At 38.9% G+C, this 23,746-nt stretch overlaps 1 protein-coding gene across 2 annotated transcripts in view; it reads right to left on the bottom strand.

Annotated features, from left to right (window-relative positions):
- LOC135303298 (uncharacterized) overlaps positions 1–23,746 on the bottom strand; it is a 205,314-nt gene that overhangs the window by 51,419 nt on the left and 130,149 nt on the right. For both annotated transcript variants that reach the window (XM_064424951.1, XM_064424955.1), the window contains exons 9-11: positions 13,604–13,668; positions 10,304–10,424; positions 7,938–8,168 (exon numbers count right to left, since the gene is read on the bottom strand). In XM_064424951.1, coding sequence (XP_064281021.1) covers positions 7,938–8,168; positions 10,304–10,424; positions 13,604–13,668 — 417 coding nt within the window. The remainder of the gene's footprint in view (positions 1–7,937; positions 8,169–10,303; positions 10,425–13,603; positions 13,669–23,746) is intronic.

The following is a 23,746-nucleotide window of genomic DNA, read 5'->3' as shown; positions in this document are numbered from 1 at the left end:
CTTCCCCATATGCCACCACAGTTTCACTCTATAGAGAGAATGAATTCTATTTGAATATTTCAATAAACATATCCAGTGTGAGCTTTTGGGGGTTTTTGTCTGGCTTACTATTGGGCTTTAACCTTGTCAGAGAAAAAAATAAACTTTTTCTTCTTTTTCTGCACCTTCAAATGGTTTCAATTTAGGAAAAAAAAATTGAAAAAGTCACAATACTGATTTCATATCACACAAAATTTTGACCAATACAACTCCAACAGATTAAGGTGAATTAAAATAGGCAAAGGCAATTCAATATTTACTTGTTATAGAGAAAATCTTGAAAAATGCCATATAAACTAACAGCCCATTTCTGATTATGAAAACAGCAGCACATGAATGTCACTGGTGTAAAACACAGCTAGAAAACCTTTTAGATAGGAAACAGCTCCCATCATTAACAAAGAAAAATTACTCTACTATGTCAAATGAATAGTGCTGGAGATGAGGCTGTTATTGCCCAGTTAAAGGGGAGCTTTCACAACCAGATTTCAAGCTCTCCCTGTTTATGTGCAAGGCCAGCATACAGGCAGGGAGAAGGGCATTCTTAGGAAGTGTTTGTGTAACTCTGAAATTTATAAAAGGCCAGAGGGGAGGCAATAGAAACCTAGGCTAAAGTAAAAATAAAATATCATGTTATTAGGGTTTTTCCAAAAGTCCCTATCTATCACCAGAATGTTCTGGAATAGCTGAAAACTTATTTCCCCAGCTTTCCATCACTGCCTGTCTTCGAACAGGTATCTGAATGCAAAATAACACACAAATCAGAGGAGGACCATACAGTGACATGTCATTAATTTCCCCACAATTATTTTTTCCCCTGTTCTTGAAAAGAATAGGCCTTTCAAGACTGGCACGGGTAAAATGACTCCCTGACTCCTCTCTGTGCAGCTTGCAGGTCTTTAAGCAGTACCACCATCTTTCCTGGCACCTGGCCTCCCTGACAGCAGTAGACTGTGGAACAGAAGCTGTTGGGCCACAGCACACAAGCTCAGGCTCATGATCTGCCAGGAGTACAGGGCAGCAGTATTTGTAAGCAGGCAATTTATTCACTGCTTTCAGTGGTGGCAGCGAGCAAGATTCCTCCTGCCACGCTGTGCCAAATCACCCCAGTATCTTCCCGGAGCCACACCGAGTGCCCCAATGCAAATACCTGCCCTCCCCCATGCCACCAGAGCAGCAACAATTCCCCATTGCCTGCCTCTCCTCTAGGAGTGATAACTCAGCCCATAGTTAGCTCCAACAGCATCTCATGCACAAGTACCTTACACCAGAGGACCAGAATCTGGCCTTTTATCTTCCCTAATATAGAGGAGTAATGTTTGCATTCTGTGAGCTTTAGCCTCTGCATCTGTTGCTAATTGTCCTGGCACATCTGCTGCTAATTCTTTTCTGCTCTTGGACCAGCAGGGAGTAGTAATGTATGGTACATCCAGCTCCCGCCTCCCCAAGTGCTTCTGGTGATATACTGGCCTGGGTGGATTCTGACCTCATCTTGTGAGGGAGAAACTGTCTTTGTAAGAGGGAAGCAGGAACCCCAGTTCATTCTCCTGACACTCCCATTCCACTTATTTATCCCTGAGACTGATTTCAGCACGGTCAGAGCATGAGTTTCCCAGGATAACATGGACTACAGACACGATACAGCAAAGTTTATTTCTTTTGTGTCAAGAGGACACGTACTTTGCCCAGAAACCACTTGGAGCCAAGGAGTCTCACAAAGACGTGGCTTGTTCGGCATGCAGGGCTGAGTCACGCAGCAGTGCCGCTCTGCTTGCCCCAGGCTCCAGAGGAGGAGCAGGCAGCTTTCCTCTCTTTCTTGGTCCAGCAGCTGCTCCACCTCATGTGTCTTCCCTGATGCTGTTCTGGATTCCTCATCACACCTCAGGTAGCAATCTGTTCAACCATAGGCCAGGGATATAGCAAAACTCACTTCACAAGGGAAGCAGTGACAATCCGGAGTTCATGATCCTTCAGCATACCTGGATAGTCCAGACTTGGTTAGGCTCTGCTTTCTCTCCAGAAGAGGAGAGGAAGAGCAACCTCTGAGAACAAAATCCTTCTTCCTTGTGTGCTCTGCTTAAAAATTGCGTGATTAAGCAGGATCACTTTTTGTTCTTTGGTTGCATAAAGTACTCTTCCCATTCCTGTAGTACAGCTTTGTAACTAGCCTGCTCATTCTGAGCTCACAGATAATTATTTAAAATGTGAAATGCTTTAAAACCAGATATGTTAAGGCAAAAAAATAAAATCATTTTCTGAGGGTGTTTTGCTGGCTCCCATGACTTGTAAATCTGGACTGAAACACAGTTTAAGTCCCTTTTCACAGTTTCAGACTGTCAGCTCTGGTGAGTCATGGAGATGCTCTTTGTTTCCAATCACTGAATTTTTTTGTTGGGGCTGGCAATAATTTTGTTTTTGGTGTTCTCTGTTGTTTGGGATTCACGTGGACCTAAGGATACAGGCAGAGATTGCATTCTGCTTTCCTGCGGGTTTGCCCTAGATAATGTACGACTTTTTTACAACTATTGTGTCCTATGGCTCACGTCAAGCTCTCTTACAGATATAATTTCCAATTAAGTGGGGAATAAACCATGGAGTGGTCCAAAATAAAATGCTGTCCCCAGACACTTTTGATGTTTAACATATGTCTGCTAGATTTACCAAAGCAGGCTACATACTTTCCTCTAGTCAGATATGATGCATTGTAACATAGGTCACATTTCTGAGTTTTTTGGGCAGCTTGCATTGCTTTAAGGAGATCCAGCACATACACTGCATTCCAGCAGGTGTTTCGAAGAAAAACTTCCACTGGAGCACAATGACCAGACAACGTTTGAAAAGTAACTCAAATTAATCACCAAAAAACAAAACTTTTCTTTTGTTTTGTTTTGTAATAAGTAGTAACCTTTTTGATATGTAAATAAATTGCACAGTACTAAACAAAGTAGACACAACAGATTCTAATATGCAATAGTTTTGTAAGAATTGCTCTGAGAATGTGCATTTTGAGGAGTTGTTGCAGAGATATCTAGCAAATGGCAGCCAAAGACCAGACCCCCAAACAAACTCATACAAACAGAATAAAAGCAGTAAAAAATATCATTTCCTTCTCTGTGAAAAAAACATCAGCACTGCAGTCTTCAAATAAATACAAGTGTCTGTATAAGCTTAGTTCTTGAATTTACTGAAAGGTTCACGTAGCACCTTTTCATCCCAACTACAAATAATTGTATCCAGAGAAAATTTAAGTGGCTCTCATTTTGAAAGTCCTCTGGCACTGCCAAGCACTATCTTTTCTTCGTACTGTATCAAACTCTTATGTTATGTCCTATAGTGTCCTAGAGCTAGATGTTCTTCACTTGTGAAAGCTTTTCATTCAAGAATAAAATAAACCAGGAGAAGAGGAGGAAGGGGAAAGGGAAGTTTGTGGTCTACTTTTCCTAATGATACCTTGGTTTGTAATAATTAAAAGCATCACAGTACTTAGACAGCTGCTGACATACAGAAAATAATGTCCTTGAAACTGTTTGTTTCATCATATTTTAAGAATTAATACCTAAGGTCATGTTAATCAGTTTCTGATATATGTAGTTTTCAAAATGCACTTCAGGGAAGAAAATGCTGGAAATGAGTAATAACAACAAAGATATGAACTTTAGTCATTACAAATCTAACTCCAAATGTGAACATTATCAAAAGACTTTGCTATCTGAAGTATTTAGGAAGGCTTAAATAAATAATAAATCCCTCATTCAGTGAAATAGAACATCCTCTTGTTCCAAGCAAAAGAGTTCAAATTTATTAATTTTGTAGCTATATTTTAAAATGAGTGTCAGCCCCTGCTAGATGACTGCATGATAAGTGTCCTGAAACTTCAGGAAAAGGCACTAAATTTTTCACAGCATTTGTGTTTCATTTTCAGTATAATAAAAATATGGTGCCCTTTTAATAATGAATAATAGATCTCCTGGTATGATTTACATGAGTGGATTAAATGTCATGTTTGAAAAGTTGCTGTTTTATTCATATTGAATTTCCCTCAAGTAAAACAAAATGGTACCCAGCTACTGTTATAATATTGCTAGTACCTCACCACGCTGATACATAAATATTAACCAGTTGATATACTCTTTAAAAACCCTCAGTTCTGTGAACTGTTCTGCAATGGTATCTTTTCATGCATATGAACAGACTCAGTTCTATCCCAAGTTCCAGGTACGCTGGGGAAAAATGTGTAGTACCACTGCTTATACACTTGTGGAGCTCACACCTCTTTAGCTGAAGTGCCAGTTTTGAAAGGCTCTCACAGAATAAGGATTGATGACAAGTGGATGCAGCAAGACCGGGGTTAAAAACAAATTTGGGGAGTTCAGCCCTGACACAATTGTCCCCGTTTCTGTTCAGCAGTGCTGGACTGACTTCCCAGATGACTGGACAGCATAATGAATGTTTTTTAAATGTCACTTGCAGGCAGCCTCATTGGCTCATAGTGCCCTTCACAATAGCTGAAAATTTCCTATCTGAACTTCCCATTCTGAATAAAACTCCACTTAATGGACAATAATTTTTTCTAAAGAAGTGTTTCAGAAATTGCAAATACTTCAAATAGGAACACATTCCTTAAAGGTTCCTACCTGTAGGCAAAGTTGGTAGTTTTCAACAAAACATTTTGGTCCTGATAATTGAAATTATAGCTGAAAATAGTTTTTTAAAAGAAGAGAAGCATTTTTACCACACTCTGACTTTTATTCCATTGAAGCCAATGAATATTTTGATTCTGAAAAATGAAATTTGTTCTTATTGTTGTAATTGTTTCATACAATTATTTTAATGTCTGCTGAACTTTAGAAAAGCCAGCCAGGAAAAAAAAAATAAATAAAAAGAAAAAATAAAAAAAAAACAGCATTTTCTTTTTATGAGTGAAATTAAACTTCTGCATACTGCAACTCATTTGTGTTCTTCAAGTCATCATTAAGATGAAAACTGTAATCTGGACTTGCTGACATTGAGACATAATCCTGTGGAGTAAAACATTGTTTTAAATACACCATGATCCAAAAAAAATTACTGACTGCTTAGATCTTCTCTATAGTAGGATCTTAACCACCATATGACAGAAATAAGGAAGTTATAATTGTAAAATCCTTATTCTAGTGTAAAGATGATGCAGCCACCTCTGAACAGATGCTGCCAAGGACGACCTAGCTGCATAATTGCCTTACTCTATGGACAGTAAGCATCACATCTCCTTTCCTATCCTGTCCTTACTCAACTTCCGTTCCAGACCTGAGAAAAACCTGGCAGTGCAAAAATATATTGGAATTTTAGGAACAAAGCTCTTTCACCACCAGTTACCCTATACCACGATTTTTTAATCTCAAATTCACATTGAGTTTGTTTTACAATGTAGGTGAAACTTCAGAATAGCTCTCACTTTGCCTAAACCATACAGACTTAATCTATCAAAGCCTAAAGCCAACTTACAGAAACTAAATACATGAAAATATCCTAGAAATGCTGAGTCTAAAACAAGTTCCCTTCATATCATGCAGTTCATTGCTATTCATAAAATTGTAAAAAGTCATTTGAAACAGCAATCATGTTTTACCACAATCCAAAGCATTCATACATGTTTCTTTCAGCATAATTTAAGAAAAATAAATGACTTGTGTGACTGTCTGGCCTTACTGAAGGATAAATAAAATTCAACTGGAGCTATTAGGAGCCTCTGTCTAGTATGTAGTCAGAGGTTACTGGGGGAGGTAGGTTGACAAACTAAAAAGGAGGACAATGAAGGAGCGGAAAGAGGGGAAGCTGGCAAGCTGGAGCAAAGAACATTGATTAATGAACAAAAAACATTTTTGAAAGGTCGGGTGTGCAAGTCAGACTAGCCCTGAGGCAGATCTAACTTACATGACCAGCACTTTCTGTACGCAGCAGGTAACCCACGCTGACACCAACTTTGCCGACATGACAGGGTTATTATTTTTGGAAGGCTGTAGTGTTCTGGAACAATTTCTCTAATATATTAGTTAAAATTAGGCTTTCCTTCAATATCAAGCATGCATGTCTTCATTTTCACCATGTTTAGACTGAACTCCTATTATTATTCTGGCCGGTAGAAACAAAAGCATATTCTTCATTTCTGAGTGCTTCTATTTCTCACACCATAATATATCCCAGTGCAGCAGTGCTGTGTGTAAGATTCTGTTCAAACCCAGATCCTCACATGAAGCTCACCACTAAGACCTCACTACTTACCCTAAGTCATGTGGTAGATGCTAACCATTTGAAGCCTAAAATTTGCCTCATATCTCAGCACACAGCCTAAGGGTTTCTTTTCAAACATACCTTAAGGTTGTGAACCACTACCAAGGTGGAAGAACAGAAAGGTAGAGTTATCCAAGGTAAAACATACCCTCTGTCTCCAAAATGAACTGGTGGAGAGGATTCTCTAAAATTACAGCTTTTGCTGTACATCACTCAGTAATGAAGATAGGGCATTACCAGCAGGTCATTGAATCCAGCTTCTCCCCTTCCTCTATTTTAAGGGCACTTGCCAATTCCTGCACCCCAGTTCACTAAACTAAAAATTAAGTTTGGTGAAGAGGCTAACTAAATGTCCCCTGTGAAGCTCCAAGAGAACTTTGAAGCAAACCTGAAAGTGCAAAACCTGCAAAGACCAAGAAGATATGTGATGCTAAAAGTAAGAAGCAGGACATGCTAGAGTTATTCAGTCCTAGCACCCAGCCTTCTCCTTTCAAGACAGTACTTCAAGGCAAGTGACCCAGACAGGTGCATCCTGCCTAGGAGGGAATCACAGCTCAGTGATTTCTCTGACAGATGTCTGGATTTGTTTTAACATGTCAAAGTCCCATTTGCAGTTTCCCTCTCTACACATGCAATTCCTTTTGCACCAATAGCTGTACTTACAGACATTGTTCGTTATAAATTACAGGTGATAAACAATTAAAAAGCAGAAAATGTGACTTAGCAGCACTTTATGTATAACAAACCCAACATCTGAAATTATTATCTGCAAGTAACTGAAGACATCAGTGCCACACAGAAAAGTTTATCTGAAAGCTCTTTGGGATAGGTGCTGTCTGTCTATTCTGTATCTACACAACAGAACACATGGAGGAGGAAATCTACCATTCAGGACATATGACAAAATAACAACTGAAAACAGAAAAGACTCCTCATTCTACAATGCCTCATAACATGCACCAAAAAAAAAAAAAAAAACCTCCGAAAAAAACCACACTGAGAGAGATGAAGATTGTTTTTCAAACTGTAAAGAAGCTTTCATGTGCCAGAGAGTTTATTGGAGACCAGTGCTCCAACCAGCACCAGGCATTAGCTACAACAGTGAGCAACTGACACACAACAATCCTGCCATGCACAGCATGCTTAGACAGGAAAATATGTGTGCCTCAGTTGCAAAAGACAGAATAGAGCCTCAAGTGTTTGGGCTCCTTCCAAAATAATCCAAATGCTGCTTTTTTGGCAAATGGGGGTCAATGGAGCTAAAAACTCACAGAAGGATTTGGGCATTCATGTGTTTATATACACCCACTCATTCATTTATTATTCTAAAGCTACTTTACAGAAATCAAATTACATAGCTGACAAGCTGCATAGATAAGAGAGAATAAAAGTAAAATTTAAAATTAGCTGACAACACTAGATGATGTAGCATATGTTTGGCACCCTTAAAGTGAGTGATGAGGGTTAACCTAGGGGGAAAAAAATTGCACCTTCCTAAATTGCACCTTAAATTATTAAATAAATTATTAACATGATGGAATGCATTAAATATATAAGCCTAAAGGAGAAGGGGAGGATGTGTTTTAACTTTCAAAGCAAAGACAGCATATTTATGAAGTGTTGCTTACTGTCTGGATACTTTGTCCAAAGTAGATTTCAGTGTTGTAGAAGTTTCCACCATGACTAACAGGCCGCGTCGTCCTGGCCTGAGGCTGCTCCTCCAGCTCCACCAAGGAACCACCTAAGCGGCTGAGAACAGAAACTTTGAGAGTGTAGAGGCCTTTAGGGACCTTATCTTTGACTCCCCTCAGGCATCTGAGGTGAATTTCTAGCGGCTGTGGCATCTTGGAGCAGTCAACCTAGGGAGAAGGCTGAGAGTTACTGATCTGGGCTGGGCTCACTTTAACCATACAATTAGCAAGGACAAATTTCTTCCAGAAAATAACTACTGAAAAGCAGACAACACGCTTCTTGTTCAACCTGCAATTACCTACTGCTTACCAAGGATCTGCAATTAGGGAGGTCAAAAGTCATAGAGATGGTAGATAAAAGGAAAAACAATACAAATACTACTAATAAAATGTTCAGCATCCTTGGGGGAAGGCGGAGCCAGTGAAGTATGACACCAGAATACACTACCCTACAATAATGAGGCAGAATTAACTGGAAAACAATACCTTCAAAAATATAGCATGCTTTTCAAGACTGGCACAATACAAGATGTGGTGAGCAGGCTGCAGGCACAGAGAGAAAGACAGGGCAGGCCATGTTTTTATACTAATTATTAGCCTTGTCAAAGCTATTAGTGCTGTGTAACATGCAGACTATCCTTTCACCTTCTGATTATCATAATCAGATTCTCTTAAAAATACTAATCAAAGTGCAACACGTGTTGAGTTTAATAAAAACTCCCTACAGGCACCTTTATTCCAAGTCCAGACAAAAGAAAACATCTGCCACTTGCTGTTGACGGCATGTTGTCTGAGTTTCAGAATATTTAGTAAGGAAATGCTTTTCTGGTGCTTTCCTTGTATGCTGCGATTCCCAGTGTGGAGGTTTGTGGAAGGCAACAGGCACAATAGCATGATCTTTACTCAACTTTGCCTGAATAATGGCGTAGGGTCTGTCCCACTGTACCAGAAGATATTTTGGTGCTGCCCAAATGCAATCTGCAGGGTCAGGCAACAACAACAGGGATGCCCCGTTAGGCTCCAGTGTTGATTTGAATGGATAAAACTGTTTCTACCATAACTAATTATATAGTGCTTAAAATCAGCATTGTTGTTTCGCTTTTCCCCGATAAATCAATTTCTTGCATTATTTTGAGAAAAGACTAGTGCTGGATCTTCTTTTAATGCAACTGGGTATCAGAACCCGTGCCACACTTAGGAATCACATGGCTACCTTGACTACTAGGTTTAGGGGTCTCACAGTTTAAGCCTACAGTAGCTAATAATCTCTTCTTTAATCCTGTCTTGGATTTATTTTGGAAGAGATAGCATATTTCCATATAGATAGAAAGCTTCTGGAATTAAATTAAGCAGTTAAATAAACAGTTGAATTTGTTAAACTTCTTTTGTTTCTCAACACAAACCATACTTAACAACTAATCTGAATGACAATTATTTTCAGCTTAATTAGAAAATCTTAATTAACAATGAAGATTTAACCTTAATATTTTTGGTTTCTGAATCATATATAAAAAAAATTAACATTATATGAATAAATAAGACAATCTTTTTAAACCTCAAGGCAGGATTACTGATGCAGGCAGCCTTCGTTATTAAACACATTCTAAATTAAACGCCTCTATGAATTTTATACTGAAATATATTGTGATAGTTTTGCATGCCAAATGTGACATTTTGTATTTTAGATTCATCTTCTGTAGTAACTTTGGAAATGTCATACAAACAAAGATTTTGTCATTTACCAATGGAATTACTATGCATGGCCGGTTAGCCATCTCTTTTCTGGCTCTTCTGGTTGTTTCAAGTCAGCAAGCCATAAAAAATCTTTATCTCTCTGAAACACAGCAATTTGGAAGATAATCGAATAGTGACTGGGGGGCAGAAACGCCAGTCTGAGGAATTATACCACAATCTCTCTTGCATTTACAACCTTCCTCAAAGCGAGTGTCAGTCGAGTAGGAAAAGGAGATAGAAGATTCATCATATTTCAAGCCTGTCTCATTTGCATGGTGGCATAGCTGTCTCATCTCTTGCTGAAAGACTTTGCTTGGCCAGCGCTGACAAACTGTTTTGAAGAACTCTTGCCATGCCCAAATGATTCATCATTAATAGCTTTAGACATTCTCTTTAAGCATATGGTTACTTTTGCTGGAAAGCATATTTTGAAACCTGCTAAATTCTATCCTCTTAAACTGCAAAAAGATAAAAAATCCAAACCAAAACAAAATATAATAATGGAATGCAATTGATCCAGTGATTCAGCAGTTCACATGAGGGAAAAGAGCACTCATATAGAATCTCACCTTCCCACGAGGTCCTGCTGCTCCATTTAATCCAGTATTCACATCTGTAAGGTTACCAAAGCTGGCTACCATTTCTTCTTCAATTCCACTCTGCTCTGTTTTCAGTAGCTGACTTCCCACTCTGCAGAGGGTAGAATGAGAAGAATGGGAAAGAAATTAACTGCAATGCACACACAGAAAGCACTCACTGATGGAAATACAACATTTTGATGTTTTCCTCTAACATACCGTTAGACTTGCAGGGCACCCAGGAGAAACAAGAGTGTGAAGAAGCAGAGACATACCTAGGCTTCAAAAAGCAGCATTAAAAAGAGAAAAAAAATAAAAACAAGACCAGTATTTGTCAGTCTGCTTCACAGGCTGACATAAGGAGCCCCAGCTTTCACTGCCTGTTTGTAATCAACTCTGTCTGGCACTGGGACTTAAGATCCAGGTTAAGAATATTTCAGTGGAAGCCATTGCCTCTGTCACCACCTTGAGAACTGACTGACAGCTTCAATAAACTTGGACAGGTTTTTAGAAAACACTGATTCTTTGGGACCTAAGTTGCTCAAAAACCACTAAAATAAAACTAATTCTCTTTTTAAAAATGTTACTTTTTTGTTGACTTATTTTTTCCAAAAAAGTCTTGTAATTTTATATGTATATCTTACACAATTTATAAATCTTCATAATAGATACAGGACAAAAGGTACATGTACCAATTATATACATGCACATACACAAACTTTCAGGTGTATGTGAACCACAGAACCTTCCTTGTTATTCACATGTTAACTTCTTTTGTATTTAAAGCGATTTGGGGGGTACTTTATATAAACTCAAAGCTGTTGGGTTTTTATTTTTGAAGAAAGGTCACTACAGCAACACAGAATATCAGCAAATAGTGCAAGAATAGCCCAACACTGGATAACCCAATGCTGCCTTTCTTAGTGGACCGGATACACAAAAGGCACAGTACCCTATGAGAAAACCTCATTCCTAGAACACAGCAGGAGCAAATGCAAAAATAAGTCATTTACAATGAGCACTATAAAGCTGCATGTTTTGGCAATCCCATCCCATCTTTCAACAGATGCAGAACCATAAGTAATTCATCTATTCCTAAGTGTCATCAGCATCTAAATATTATTGACCCTAAGTAAAAACATCTGTAGATGCTCTGCTGGCTTCGAAACACATCAGCTCTTTCTCCCACAATGTGCTTTAGGAGGCCAGGGCGGGTCAGTCAGTCACACCAGTGCTGGTGACATTCCAGCCACACTGCAGGTGGAGCTAGTGCAGGCACAAAGACATGGTGGGTCTCAGAAGGTGGAGGCTCAGCAAGACGTTCATGGCTCTGGGCTGCCCCTGAGCCATCCTGGAGGTCAAGGGAACTCCCTGCAGCTTCCTGAGAGGAGCTGCATGGAGCCAAGGAAAAACCACTGCATCAGGTGCACCTGCAATGCAGGATTGACTGGGATGGCTACAACACAGGCATCAGAGAGCAGGCTGTCTTATGTTCCCAAGCTAGGCACTCGGCTAAGGCTTTAGCCATGGAATGATGGAGGGAAGGGAAGGGAAGGGAAGGGAAGGGAAGGGAAGGGAAGGGAAGGGAAGGGAAGGGAAGGGAAGGGAAGGGAAGGGAAGGGAAGGGAAGGGAAGGGAAGGGAAGGGAAGGGAAGGGAAGGGAAGGGAAGGGAAGGGAAGGGAAGGGAAGGGAAGGGAAGGGAAGGGAAGGGAAGGGAAGGGAAGGGAAGGGAAGGGAAGGGAAGGGAAGGGAAGGGAAACTCAAAATCAACAACATTTCTCTGGACTGCATTTCTGAAGTATTCCTTCAGTATATTCTGATTTGGTTTTGAACAATTCAGTACCAGTGCCATCATTCCCATTTTCCCCCCTTGCATGCTAGGTGATTACATGAGAGGTCTCCATATTTGTAAAGATTAACATGGATCTCCATTAAGAAAATTACAGTCATGCTAAACATCCCAGACTCATGCATACATACTACTTAGGTAACATATGCTTCCAATTCCCCTCTTCTGACACAGATGCTCCTGTCCCCAAGATCATAGGACATTGCTACAAATCAGTTTCTATTCAGATGTTGCTTATTTCTTTTCTTTTGAATATGTACATAGTTACATATTATCAGCAAAATTACCACTGCTTCATAGCTAAACTGTTTTCCAGATTCCTCTACAGTAGAATTGTATCACAATTAAATTCCTAAGCAATAACTGAATCAGTTGGAAGGTCTGTGTGGATGCTAGTGGCAATGAAGTACATGGAAGTTTTGCCCAAGCCAGGACTGACAAGAAATAAGGACAAGATTCAAGTGCTAAATGAATATGTGAAGCACAGGGTCAAGCATATTTGAAGTTTTATCCCTGAGCTTTAATCACATCAACTTGAATCTAGCTGTCCTGAACAGCAGTATAACAAAAGATGACTCTTGAATGGCTCTAACTCATGGATCTGAAATATCTGAGAAGTTAGAGCATTCTCAAGGAGAGAAGTTGTTTGGAACTTTGTACTTACTTCGCTTCTCATGATGGAAATTATTTCACTTAATTTGGTTAGAGTTGCATTGACACAGGGGTTCATTAGGATGCCCATTTGCTTGCAATTCAATTTAAAATTAAATACACTTTGTTGTTGATTTTATTACTTTTAAACTACTGTATCTATTGCCTTTATTAGCTGCTAATACACAATTATGAAGGTAAACAGTTTTCATTACTGAACATCAAACATTTAAATAACCACATTTGATCTCTTTCCTAGTTGCACCATTTTTCTCCTTTCTCTGAGTATTAGATTGAAGACAATAATTTATTCAGTGAAGTTAGGCCTCTTTTGTACTCAGCAGCATGCTCATCAGCTGTCACAGCAGAACATGGCTTCCTTTGCTCTATTCATGAGGGGTTTTATTTCATCTCTTCATTTCTTTACAGGTAATTTGATGCATGTATTTATCTCAAGGTCATTGATCACAAAAACTTTGCTTCAATTCCTATTTCCTTCACTCTCTAAGACTAATTCAGAGGCAAAGGTGAAGGATGCTGAGACAAGCCATTTGGCCACCTTTTGAAGTGCACTGTGTGCAGCTCTTAAAAACTAGAGTCCAAGCTGGGTATCTGAAAACAGAGATAATCCAAAACAGAGACCTCTTTCAAATGTACAGGCTCAATTTTTCTAGTCCTGAGGTCCTTTGTTTGGGAGAAGTTTCCTTCATTAATATCTGTAAAGAACTGAAAGAACTTTAGAAGGAAAGTACACTAGATGGAATTACAAAATAGCCCTTATCTGACATACCTTTGAAAGAGTTCATGAATCCTGGCTCTCCACTTTTTTTTCTTGTGGTGAGAAGCTCCCTTGTGCTTCAAGCCCCACATGCCAAGAAGAAAAAGAAAAATCAGAATTTATTTCCAAGTGTATAGAAATAACATGGAAATAAAAGCTATAAATGTGCAATTTTCCAAAGCTTTGCCTTAGGTCCTCTGGTTTTCACAAGCAATAAGGAACTTCAGCCACCATTACTTTATTACAATTTTTTTCCACAACTTTTTTTTTCTGTGTGTTTTCCCATGTTTACTGCATTATTTCCAAGTGAAACTGAGCTCTCATCTTGTTTTAAGTTTTTTGGTACAATGTATACTTTTACACAGTAGTGTCCTACAGTCCTTATTATTACAAGGCCTAATCAGACAGTCATATGTAAGCAACATACATTCATGTATCAGCAAGTGTGTTTGCACACACACACACAACAAAAGAGCACACAAAGCAGTTAGGCACAGACCAGAGAACTCACATCTTAAAACCCTGCTTTAAATCTGCTCCAAATCTTGATGTCTTTCTTGTCTCACTACAGACATTTTTAAATGTTTGGTAGAAGGACTGGCATTTTTGGAGGTTACAGTGCATAGGAGGCTAACTCACATGAGCAGTCCTCTCTCCCCACTGCAGCTCATGAAGCTGGAGGGCTTGAAGTTATTTTTCCCTTGCACAGCAAGCTGAAAAAGTCTTTCCATCTAGAAGCTAGCATCAGCATGTATTAGGCTGTGTTCTGTGTGCAAAAACTCATAAGAATAACTGCTGAGGGCTGTACACTCATGAAAACAAAATTCTTCCCCATGACCTGCACTGTTCAGAGATCCTGCTCAACATTCAAGGGCATTTGTCATGTCTGGATCTTCTACTGGTTGCCCCTGAGACCAACATAAAATGTGAATACAACACTACCAATACAGAAGAAAGCGTCCTACTGTGTACCCTAGACGGTCTCCTAAACAGTGTGAAACTATGCTCCACTTCTACTCTCATCAAGCGTCAAAGGAAAAAAGTCATTTTGGTAGGGAGACAATGCAACAGTCAGTGGAGAAAAACTCCCTATCAGGGCTCCATATCTGGCTGTTAAAGTATCTCCTTTCTTCCAAATCTCTTAATTTTTTGATAAATTTCTGGCTGTTTTCAGGGAAACTTGCAAGGGTCTGTTGAAGACTAAAGCAAAGCATCCTACTTATTTCCAAAATGAAAACTGTCAGAGTGTAAAAACAGACAAAAACAACAAAAGCCTGTGCATGTAGCTTTTAATGTAACTTTTTTTAACCCTGTAAAATTAAAGCAGAGACAACATGGTTGCCTTAAAGAACAGTGGGATTTATTGGCAGTCCCAACAGCTATCTTGACGGGTGCTAAATCCTCCAGGTCTAGCATCACACACAAGCAATTACAAAGGTGGCATGACTGAACTACCTCAAAATTAGTTTTCCATATTGCAATTGTGTCATGGGCAATGATTCCTTGACCACTGCTCCTCCACTGGTTAGAACCACGCCCTCCTGCTCCTGAACAGCTTTTGGTTAAAATTTACTAGGACTTTCTAGTGCAGGACCATTTCTCTCCCATCCCTATTGGCACTGATTTCCTTCACCAGGCTGGTAAATCACCACCTACACCCCGTGCCCAGGAAGGGCTGGGAGCTGGCTCTGCCCTGAGTTCTGCTCCAGCAGAGCTGGTCGCTGTCTGGTTAGGGCTGTCAGGGGCACCCTGTGACACTTCCCACAGTCCAACAGGCTGCAGTCACCAGGGAACATGGCAAGAGAACTCAAGTTTTGGGCAGAGGTAGTTAAAGCCAAAGTTCAGAAAGCTGAAGTAGTGTTTGGTTCGCATTTTTTTCTCCTGGATGTAGTTCTTGGTGATGTCTGTGAAAGCTATTTTTGAAGTGAGTACTTAGATTAAGAAATAAGATGAAATAGTAAACCCACTTCATGTAAAATATCAAGTAGCCATAACACTGTAACAACATTCAGACATTACCGCTCCAGATTTTCACTGAGCCAGTAGCAAAGAAGTTTTCTTTAAAAAAAATTATTTTATTACCAGACTCCCACAGCTGTCCAATCCCCTTGTTTATCTTCCTAATCTTAATTAAATAATGAATATTCAAAAGAAAATATGAATCAGGCTTCTCTGTATGAACTGCACTGTTTTCCATCTCTGCCTCTGAAGTGGCAATGGGAATATGATTTAAAACTATTTCTTCTGGATCCTAGCAAAATATTTGTCACAGTGTGTCATGATAATTTTTAAAAAGCTCTATCATCTACCTAATAAATTTGTTAAGTTTATTCAAATCTTATTGAACAGGAAAAGTGCAATGAGTCACGGTTAATATTTCTTTACCTATACTAAGAAAAAAATATATCAAAAATTCAGTGCTCAAGGTCCTACTCAGAAAACCTCTATGAGTCTGTAATACATCTTCTACATGATTAAAAAAACAGGAAACTCGCTTTAAAATGAATTATTCACCACCTTGAATAAATTTCCATCTTTCCTATTTGCAAAACCCCTAAGTCAGTTATGTAAATTTTAACCTACACTAATTACCTCAGGGGTGTGCAAGCTAAAGGAAAGTAGATGCAGTAGGAAAAAAAAATCCCAGACATTTCCATCACCAGGAAGCAATTTAATAGAGGAAAAAATGTGTAAGTTTTCAAAAACAGAGCAGCTCACATACATTCTTTTTTTTTTTTTAATGTGGAATAGACATTTCTGCAATATCCCTTGAATCAGAGCTTTACTGGAAGAAACCAAGTGCTTTTTCTCAATGGCATGTACCATGGCACACATAGCAAGGCACTTGTTTCTCATCATGACACCAGCATTGTCTAGACTGCAACAACGACCCATTGTTGACAGCGGGCGTTCCCAAGGAGAAGGCATGAAATGTGGTTTAGCTTCAAGTCTCTATAGACATTGAGGGCCCCTTCAGAAAATAAGTGTCTAAAATCTGCGAACCACCGGTCCAGGTGGTACTGGAAAAAGCAGAGTTGTTTGAAGGTAGCAGGGCTCAATCACAGCTCCACTTTGTCCTATCCCCGCCCTGATACCAGGCTCTGCCATAGCTGTGAGCCAGCTCCTTCACACATCTTTCCTGGTTTCTTCATCAGCTGTCTTGAGGTCTAATTACTCAAATGGCAAATGGCCTATCTACTGATTTCAGAGCATGGTGTCAAGAGCGGGGCTTGAAAAGCTCTTTCAGTCTGGGCTCAGCCTCAACACACACAATGGTGCACATTGCTTCTACAAAGACAAGAGCCTGACTCAACACCACTGATCAGTGCTGACTGGATATTTTCAGCATCAAACTACTTCACAAATGACAGGATCTGGTTGTATAGTACTTTTCAAAAAATTAGAAAAATTGAACAAAACCCCACCCAAACACATCCTTTCCTCTTGAAAGCAAGCCCACAAAATTCAGCAAAGCTTTGAAGCAAAATCAATTCGGCTTTTATTGTTTAGCAAAAATGGAGCATTTAGGGAAAACATTTACACACACACACCCCTTTTTGGTCAGTCCTAGTCTGTTACAGCCTTCTGCTGAGGAGCTCTCCCCATTGCAATTTAAAACAGCCAGTGGAGCACTGGCCTTGGTGAAAATCTTAACCATGCAAGGAGTGCTGTAGGGGTCCACCCTCCTGCACGTCTTCCTCACCAGGTCAGGGTGCAGCAGAGGCAGCATGGAGACACAACCTGTGGGTTCTCCAGCAGCCTCCCACTGTCCATAGTGGTCCTACATGCAGAACTGGTGTTTCCCCTTTGTTCCACTCCTTGAAACATCATGTTGGTACATCACAGTGCAGATGGTGCTGTCCTTTTTTAGGTTTAAACAGATATCCACCTAAAATCTTTTACTTAGAATTTACATCTTTGCATCCCAAAATGTGTTTCAGTGTTGGAAATCCTGCCCACTCTCTTTTTACTGATGGGAGAAGGGAGAGCAAAATGTCAGCAGGACTAGAAACAAAACCCAGATGTCAAGTCCCACGGGTGCACCTAGTTCTCCTCCTTCACAGTCTGGCTGCTGTGTGGAGATTCATTCCCAGTTACCTCAATATCTAGTGCACTGTACACAAAACAAGTTAAAAAATGAAGAAACATTTGAGATAAACAAAAAAAAATTGCAGGAAAACTTAACATTCTTTTCAGGCAAATTGAAATTCTGAGAGGCTTATCTGCTCCACGTTAACTGTAGAGAGAGATCACAGGGAAAGGAGGCATGGAGAGGTAAGTTAAATGGAGTGCTCTTCATTGGAAGCAAAGACTAAAGGAACAGGATAAGACCTGCTCTGAAAATTGCACTACCCAGTACCTGTTGGAATTTTTGTGACCTTATCAAGGAGATGGCAACAAACCAGAAAGTAAAGTTGTGCCAAATCCTGGACACATGGTAGCATTATTGATGGTGCACTCTGCCAGAAAATGCACCACAAAGTCTTAGATGTTTTTTCAAAGAGAAAGAGAAAAGGCAACAAAGCAAATCCTCCCTGACTTTCCTTTCAAATAGAAAATAATTTACTGTTCACAAGAATCAAATTAAAAACTTAGACAATTGAATGTTTTGTAACAGAACTCAAACTATCTTTTAAAACTGATACTACAGAACACAAAGTGAGATTTATTTTAGTCATATTACAGCCTTATTACAGATACATTTAGTGACAACATTATAGGCTGATGATTTTGATAAATCTGTAAAGCACTGAATTATTTCTAACAATGCAGCAAAGACTGAGTTACCAGTCAAGAGAGAAAAGTAGTATTCTGCTATCAAGGTGACTGCTTTTATAAGAATATATATCCAAGACACTAATTTTGAACAGATATGGAGACTAGATCCAGCTGTAACATAGGTGTGATAAACAAGGACCTGAATCTCAAAACTCAGAGATGTTTTTATTTAGGATTTTGATCCAAGACGATAGGACTAACAAATTAAAAGACCTTGAATCACTTTGCTTAACATGCATTGAGAAAATTCTGGAGAGCAGCTGCAGAGCTACCCAGCTTCTGTAAAACAAAGATTTTGCATCTCCAGTCTCAACACAGAGAACTCATTCTTCTCATTTCTGTCTTGCTGTTGACAGAGAGATCTCCTGTGGTTTCTTCAGAACCACCAGGTGCTCCTTCAGATGCTTCCTACTTCACAGTTGAGAAGATGTAACATCAGGGTCATAAACCTTTGATATCCTCATCAAAATCTAGAGAATGTTGTAAGAGAATGCAAGGCCATTTATGAGAACATCTGACTACCATAGCCAGGCACTGAAAACACGTAATGCTGAAATGTATTTTGCCACTGATTAAGAGATTTTAAGCAGAAACATCTTAGCCTGTCAAAATTCCACAAGTTCAGATGTCTCCAGATTAGCCTAGAAATCACCAGCTACTAAGATTCAGTCACTTTTAAACAGTAAGATACAACAGAATATGCTACCAAGAGATGATGGAAGAAAGTAACCACATTTTATTAGGGAATACTTTCCCTCCAGCATAAAGCCATGTAGCATGAGAGATGCCAGTGAAAACCAAAGTGAACTATGCCAATCTATAAATCGAAAATGAATAGTTTACATTAACAATGGGAAAGTGTTCATAAGCTACATAATGAACTTCAGCATTTTACAACCTTTTTCTACTTTTTGGATACTGACAGCAAATCAGGACACAACTGAAGGGAAACGGAAAGGAAATACCAATCGGAAACACTGACATTTTTATTGTGGTTTTCCCCCATTCTTCTTTAATTTAAAAATGTTTGTGAATTTCAGCACAGAATGTTTTTATTATTTGTAAAGCCTTTTCAAAGTCCCTCATGAAACTTTACTCCTTTAATCCTCTTACTCTTCCACAAAGCAGGTATCTGATTTTAGGTCTGTTTTGCAGATAGGGAAAACTTGAGTCATGGCAACAGATTTGCTTGTTATAGCTACCCAAAAAAATCATGTTCAGGCCAGAGGTTACAATGTATTTCATCTTTCTGAGTCCCTGTTCTTTTTTCTGACTGTCAGTAAAGCATTGCCTCACAAATCTGCCTCCATTATAATTTAATCAAAAAGTATAGACTTTATCCAATAATTCACATTCGTACTTCCTTTCACATAATCCTCTGTTTTTAGTGTGCAGACACATTTGAACACTTTACAATTAAAAGAGATGTTCACTTACAATTAGTGTATGAAAATTACAGAAATGGAAAAAAACACTAAGTACGGTTTACCATATGATTGTCTTAAATACAACAGTTGCCATGCCTAATGATTTTTCTCTGTAAAGAACAGACCTCCTCCTCCAAGCCCACATCCTGCTCCAAGTCTTTGCTGAAAGGAAATTGTTTCACATATTCAGCTGAGATCTTTCTCTGATTTGAATGCTGATATGAGCAACTGCATAATAACATCATATTGTGCTGATGTATCTTTGAGTGAACATGTTGACATTATAATATATTCTCATCATAACCACCTAGTCCTGAAAACTGCATTTTGTCTAAGGGTCTGGCACAGTAATGAGAGAAACCAACTGTGCTAACAGGTTGCCAGCAGGCTGAACAACAGTGGTGATTTTTCAGCTCTGTACTAAATAAATAAGCAGGCACATAATGCAACTGGACTCTGTTTCACAGTATTTTAACATCTCTCAGCTTACAGACTACTGGTTCTATTTCCCACTTACAAACTGATGTGAACTCCAAAGCCCTTAAAAAGCCCAGTTACACATGAAAAACCCAATACACCTCAAGAGCAGGAGGTTAGACTAGACAGGCTCAGAGGTCTGGCTCTTCTCCACTTGAATTAATCTGTTCTATGAAGTAAAGGTCAGATGTGCCATACAGCACAGGTTCCACTCAACAAATTCAGCTCTACTGTAAGACTACAGAAGCAAAACTTTCCACCATATAGAGCAATTCCTTTATCTGCAGCTCAAAATCCATGTAGTCTATTAATGCTGCTAAGGAGTACCCCTGTCATAAAAGCTAACCAAAGGTAGACTTAGCTACACCTGTGACTACAGTTCAGCTCCAAATGTATTAAAAATACAAATAAAACAACCCTGGGGGAAAAAAATAATTCTGGAAAATACATAAGCAATTAAAAAATTGGTTCTATTGTACTTTTTTTCCAGGTTTTGTGCCTCTATTCATCAGTAAAGCTGATGCTGTCTTTACAATTCTCATCTGAGTTTTGCTTCTTTTAACGGGTGGTCAGTACTTGATGAAGTCTCTTAAACTTCATCAGGATTTGGCAATCACTAATTCTCTTTGAAGAATCTTTCCAATTGCCTCTGTTTATTGAACCATAGAAATGGACTTCCTTACTGGAGTTTATAGTGGGATAATGAGCCAGAGAGCTGACCAGTCAGATTACCTTAAGCAGCAGTAAATGCAGTATCATCATTTACAGCAGCTGTAGGAATCATTGTTCCAGTTCAATAGAATATCAAGAATTACTTCAGTTCTTTAATTGCCCTTCTGATCTTAAAGTGTGAAAGAACACAGTAAAAACTAAGTGAATTCATTTTTAGTGAAAAATATAGGAAATATGGAAGATTTTCCTTACTTCCATTTAAATATTTACTTAAATGAAGCTCTTAATATTTATTTTAAATGAAAGTCATATAATTCCTGGACAAAGAAATCAAAAAAGTGCCACAATTTAGAAGAGCAACTATAGCTATACTGGGGGTATTGTGACAACAGAGCAACAGACTATTTACAAACATATAGAACATATTTTTCACAATTTTGCTTATGTTTATATTAATTTCCATGCTCTCACTTCAATCCCTCCCAGCTCCTTTAAACCAGAAAAGTATCTGAGTGCCCAGAAGCAATAAGGTAGGAACCTTAAAAATTTGGAAGGTTCCCAGGCTTCCAACTAAGGACACAGAAACAAGCTTAATAGAATGAAGATGTTTAGAAATCTCGGATTGCCAGCCTACATGGTGGAGAAGTCCCCATGCTACATATATGGCTTCTACATCAGATTGTGGGTCTGCCCAGACTGTGAGTGCTTACACACATATGAGGGCCACAGGCTCTCACTGAGCAGGAAATTAGAAGTCCAAGGGACAGAGGCCCAATATCCCAACCATTAGGAAGTTCACCTTTTGTATTTTGCCCCGAAACATAGGCTTCTGTGATTTTTTTTTTTCACAAGTACAAGAACAGGCACAATAATTAATTCAATGAGCTCAGCCTAATGATAGATTTCAAAAGAAAATTATGTGCTAAAGAAGATAGCCATAATTCCTACTATATCATGCAAATGAAATTGAAACCATTATACTAACTGACTATAGAAATGCTTTGACAGTCAAATAATGTATGTAGCGTATAGGTAGCTTGCCTAAAATGAAGTCACCCACTTTTAAGACAGAGCAAGAATTAAACACTTTCAGCTTTTGTATTCTTGACCTGTAATTCTCAGGAAGAAAAAAAAAAATGGAAAAGAAAGTAAACAAACAAGGAAAAAAATCCCCACACCAACTCATTTACACATGATCCTCATTTGAAGTTCTGGTAAATGTCAAAAAGTAACTTTCTGCTGACAAAAAGTCACCTTCAACTCTGCATTGCTCTTAGGTGAGTATATTCCCACAAGGGTTATACTCAGAACAGACTGCACAATGCTTAGCAGGCTAAAGCTGTGATGAGGGGAGGTCTGTAGGTACCATCAGGATACAAGCAATCTTTCAGGTCCCTTCCAATCCAAACCATTCTGTGATATGACTCCATGACAGCATTTCCCAATGGGGTAGAACATGCAAGAAAATGTGCGTTGCTGTTTTTTCTGATGTTTATCAGGCTGAGGTCTGATCCCACAAGTTAAATTCATGATTGGAGAGTAAATTTACCATCTTACATACTGCCAAATTTTACCCATGTTCTATCCACTACTAATGAAAGGAAAACTGATCTCTCTATCATCATATAAATTGATCTCTGTGACTTGGCAAGGAGTCAGAGCAGTGATGATAATGACCCTGTAAGAGTATTAGACTTAATACCCTGAGGCATTAACCTTTGTTTAACCAAAAGGTAAATCTTTTGATGAAAGACAACATTTTATTACTATCCACCTGCAACAAATAGCTCATTTCTTACTGCTATAACTCAGCTGCCGGTACTGAAGAGCAAAACTTGCACTTTACATTCCGAGGCTCCTGAGTAATTCACATCGAGGTCATGGATCAAAACTGATTATATAGTGATGATGATCAAGTCCTGTGAGGTGCTATGCCCTGAATAGAGGGGTAAATGTAGCAGCTGAAACTGCAAACTACCCCCATACTAACCAAGATGCAGGAAGAGGGTAGGCAAACAGGAAAGATGTTCTTGGCTTGTGGGGTAGTACTGATCCTTTCAGTCACCCCATTATTAATTTTTTCTGCAACATTATTTTTAATAATTTTTCAGAAAAAAATCTTTTTTTGTTTTTTAAGAAATAATTTTCTACATAAAACTGAGTGGTCACTTTTATTATCTCCATTCAGAAACAGCTAAAAATTCTAGCGTTGGTAGTACTTTTCCATGGAATTTAAATTAGTGTATAGCAAGATTATGTTGCCAAAAGCCCATCAAGTGCAATCTCACTCCAATCACCACTGTTTGCTCCATCTTCAGCAGTCTGTCATGTTTTGAGAGCACCCCATTTTTAAGCAAACATAGTAAGCCAGCATTATTTCAGGTATTTCCTTGCATATTTCTCTGCCCTGTAAGATCAAGTTCCACACATAAGCATGTGCCCCTGCATTGTCTCATGACAAATGGTTTTCTGTGGTGCTCTGAATATCCAGCCTTGGTTACACCTCCTCAGTTTCTACCACAACACGGTCTCAAGTTTTGATTTTCTTGCAGCAGAGTTTATTTTTCTTTATTGAAAGCAAATGTCATTGGGGCCTTTGAAATCCTTGTGTCTACATGGCAGGTCACACAAAACAGCACTGCTTTCCAAATTTAATATTCTTTAATGTATTTGTTAACAGAACATTGACATCTGCTTAATGCTTTCTTTGCAAGAATCTATCAGATCTCCCCTCATGCATTTCTTGCCAACCTCAGCTCTCAGTTTCTGCATTTACAAAACAGGACATGAAGTAAGAAAC

Source organism: Passer domesticus, chromosome 1, assembly GCF_036417665.1.
Source record: "Passer domesticus isolate bPasDom1 chromosome 1, bPasDom1.hap1, whole genome shotgun sequence".
Classification (NCBI taxonomy): Eukaryota; Metazoa; Chordata; class Aves; order Passeriformes; family Passeridae; genus Passer; species Passer domesticus.
The sequence above is the reverse complement of the archived record's forward strand: the minus strand, read 5'-3'. Positions and strand labels throughout refer to the sequence as shown.